This window comes from Panthera uncia (assembly GCF_023721935.1).
Source record: "Panthera uncia isolate 11264 chromosome C1 unlocalized genomic scaffold, Puncia_PCG_1.0 HiC_scaffold_4, whole genome shotgun sequence".
In the NCBI taxonomy this organism is placed as follows: domain Eukaryota; kingdom Metazoa; phylum Chordata; class Mammalia; order Carnivora; family Felidae; genus Panthera; species Panthera uncia.
This window is the reverse complement of record NW_026057585.1, coordinates 28,999,541-29,002,863: the sequence shown is the minus strand read 5'-3', so window position 1 is coordinate 29,002,863 and position 3,323 is coordinate 28,999,541. Positions and strand designations below refer to the sequence as shown.

Below are 3,323 nucleotides of genomic sequence, written 5' to 3'. Positions count from 1 at the left end.
CCCCGCCCCGCCCCGCCCCGCTGGCCTCCTTTTCTGCCGCTGGCTCCCACCCCTCCTCTCCGCCAGCTGGTGCAATCGGCGCTCTCCTGGAGACGTACGCGAAGCGACGTGGAAAGCCTTCCACCAAAATGAGCTGTGATATCCTTTTGATGGCTATAATTTATTCCAAATCGTCCCTGGACTGAAACGATCAATTAGCAGCCCGAAACGCACTGTGAAATAAATTGTCACACTCTCTATTACAGGATGGTTATCATATATTTATAAGGTGTGTTTTCTGCAATCAGAACCAACAAGGTGTTGAGCGATCAGTCATAAACGCACTTCTTCAAAAAGAGCGGGAGAGAAGCTCTAGCATTGTATGGCAGAGGAAGAAAAGTCTTATGACAGTTATTAACTCTCCCACCCTCTGCCCACGGTGATGTTTCCTCTTGGCATCTGGGAAGTTCAGTGAGGCTAGAACTCTGCACCAACTCTCCAGGCCACTCGTGTGACCCCGAGAGAAGGGTCCCTGTGAACAACAGAGGCTCAAAGCCCCAAGAGGAGTGGTTACCTTGCTATGTAAATAGAGATCAGGCATAAGAATCCTCACTCTTTCTCTCTGGCCTTCCTCCCACCCAGGAGAATAATATCTTATTCTTCCCTTCTTAAACTTCTGGCAGAATGGTTGCATTCTATACTTAATCTTAAGTGCCTTGTCTTCCTCAGGTCTCAGGTTGTTGCCTTCTTCTCTCTGATAGTCATGTGTTATGTACTGTAGAGATTATGCCATGGTGATATAAAGTTTACCTACAGAGAGAACTCTGCATTCTGAATTGGAATCTGCCACAACGCACAAACTCTGAGAAAGTCATTCAAAATTCTCATTCAGTCTGGTAGACAGTCTTGACTGGACCAAACTATGGAGACATGGTTATTTTGCCCTTACAGTCATCTTTAATGACTACACATGGATATACATCCAGAACTTCTGAGTTTCCTGTAACAAGCTATCATCACATTATCATCCATCAACCACCTTTCAATCATTTTTTTTAATGTTTATTTATTTTTGAGAGAGACAGAGACAGAGCATGATCAGGGGAGGGGCAGAGAGAGAGGGAGACCCAGAACTGGAAGCAGGCTCCAGGCTCTGAGTTGTCAGCACAGAGCCCCACATGGGGCTCAAACTCACAAACTGTGAGATCATGACCTGAGCTGAAGTTGGAGGCTTAACCAACTGAGCCCCCCCAGGTGCCCCTCAATCATTTTTTAGAAGGATTCTGGTTTGTATCCAATTAATATTCCTTTTGCCTGAAAAACAACTCTGAAGCCCAGCCTATTGATTTTTGTGAGGAAAGTTTAGCTGCCAGGAGCATGCCTCTATGGGCAATAAAGTGACATTTGTGAAGAGAGAGTCACAAGGTGGGGTAAGATCCAGAGTTTATACCACATTCTTCTTAGATTAACTGCCCCCATGATTTGAGTGGCCAGGCTTGCTGCAATGCTAACCTCTTAAAAATGGACAGAAAGGAAAACTGGTTGGGCATTTGAGTTGTAAAGGCAACTGTTGCCATTGGGCATCCTCCAGCATAAATGGAACACGATGTCCCTCTTTTAGGAAGCACAGGAACCAGGGAGCCTTGCCTCATTTGAGTGAGTAAAGAGCATAGTAAAGAGCCAGCAGCACTTCCACCTTATAGTTTCTAAAGTCATTGACTTAATTTGCATTTAACAGCTAGTAGCTAATATTGAGCATTTACTCTATGCCAGGCATTGTGCTTTAAATTATATGCATTATCTTATTTTATCCTATCAACAAACTTATGGGGGGAAGGTTCCTCATTTTGCCAATAAGAAAATGAAATTTGGCAAAACTAAGTAACTTCTCCAAGAGCAAACTCCTAGTGAGTGATGATCTCAAATCCAGGCCAGTCTCCAATGCCCATGCTCTTTACCCCAATAATATAATACCTCAAAATTTTAAGATTTTGACTTAGGATTTTCCACCAAAAAATTCTAGTGGAGCTGATGACACAATGAAAGTGGTGAATTCTGGGAGAAGAAGGAAAGAACACCTGCCTGCAGAGGAAAGACACAATAGATACATATACCCTTACTGGGTAGGTTACCCCTTTTCTGTTCTACCCTTCCTACATCCCATGACTTCTTTTTCAGAGTTATCACCTGCCATCTGGTGTCTAGCCAAAGAGACCTTACCCAAGGTCAGTGATGACTGCTAGGCTTGGGGTGGGGGGTTGGGTGGGTAGAGTGGATGAGCAGACCCCAGAGAAATCACAGCACCCTGGGGAGGAGACTTAAGTGGGAGGCCAGTGTTGGCCAGAGGCCCTTGTCCCAGACCCCCAGCTCTGAGAATGAAATGTTGCTTCCTAATGGACTTTAAATTACCAACATCGCTAAACTCTCCCTTAATAGACTTGTAAAGATCTGCTTGCTACCTTTTTCCCCCTTCATGTAGAATTTGTAATCAAGAGCCCAATTTTGTCATTTGGAAATACTAATTATCTAATCACGCCATGCTGCATAACGTACTTGTCTGCCCAATTAGCTAGGACAATTATTAAAATTCAGAGGCCTAATTATGTCTCAATTTAATGCTGGCAAACTTGCATACAGAGCAGTAATTAAAATCCTCTCTTTCCCTCTGCCTTTAGGGCAGGGGATGATTAGGCCCTGTCAGGGGGTGTACTGAACTAAACCAGTGAAGCGTATTGTGCAACATGACCCTGCATTGTTAAGTGTGTCAACATATTAACCTGAATTCCCTTCAGCCCCCACATAATCACATTTGGTAGAGGAATAAAGGAGCTAAAACATGAAGCATTTTATTAAAAAAACATAAATTCTTTTTAATTAATGCTATGAGAGTTCTGATGAATTTCATGCTTCCAAGTGCTGGAAGACATAAGACTGGTTCATCTAATTACTGGCAAATTTGCTCTTGTTAAAACTACTTTTTTTTACTCATTTAAAGAAAATGCTTTTTTTTTTTTTTTTTTGTGGGTAAAATTAAAAAAAAAAAAAAAAAGCCTAGCTACTTGGCTTCCAGTAATACAGTAGATTACCAGTTTTGTTTGATGATAGAACACAAGTGAATGTTGACTTCTAAAAGAATCAAATCCAAGACTGGAGGCATTAAGAAAAAAAGGGGGGGGGGCTAGAATTTAATACTTGAAAGATGTTAATACAAGTGAAACATTAAAAATCATAATATTGAAACAAATTCAAAATATTTACCTTTTGAGCTCATAAGTTTGATGTCTGAAATAAAACCAGCATGAGGAGACCAGAGCAGAGCACAAGTTCTCGTTGCTTCCGAAGTC

The 3,323-nt window shown here is 42.0% G+C and overlaps 1 protein-coding gene across 1 annotated transcript in view; it reads right to left on the bottom strand.

Moving 5' to 3' along the window:
* Window positions 1–2,173, bottom strand: part of LOC125913651 (uncharacterized) — a 21,571-nt gene extending 19,398 nt beyond the window's left edge. Inside the window, exons 1-2 of the mRNA XM_049618862.1 lie at window positions 2,137–2,173; window positions 26–181 (exon numbers count right to left, since the gene is read on the bottom strand). Of these exons, the coding sequence (XP_049474819.1) occupies window positions 26–181; window positions 2,137–2,173 (193 nt within the window). The remainder of the gene's footprint in view (window positions 1–25; window positions 182–2,136) is intronic.
* Between the last annotated feature and the right edge of the window lie 1,150 nt (window positions 2,174–3,323).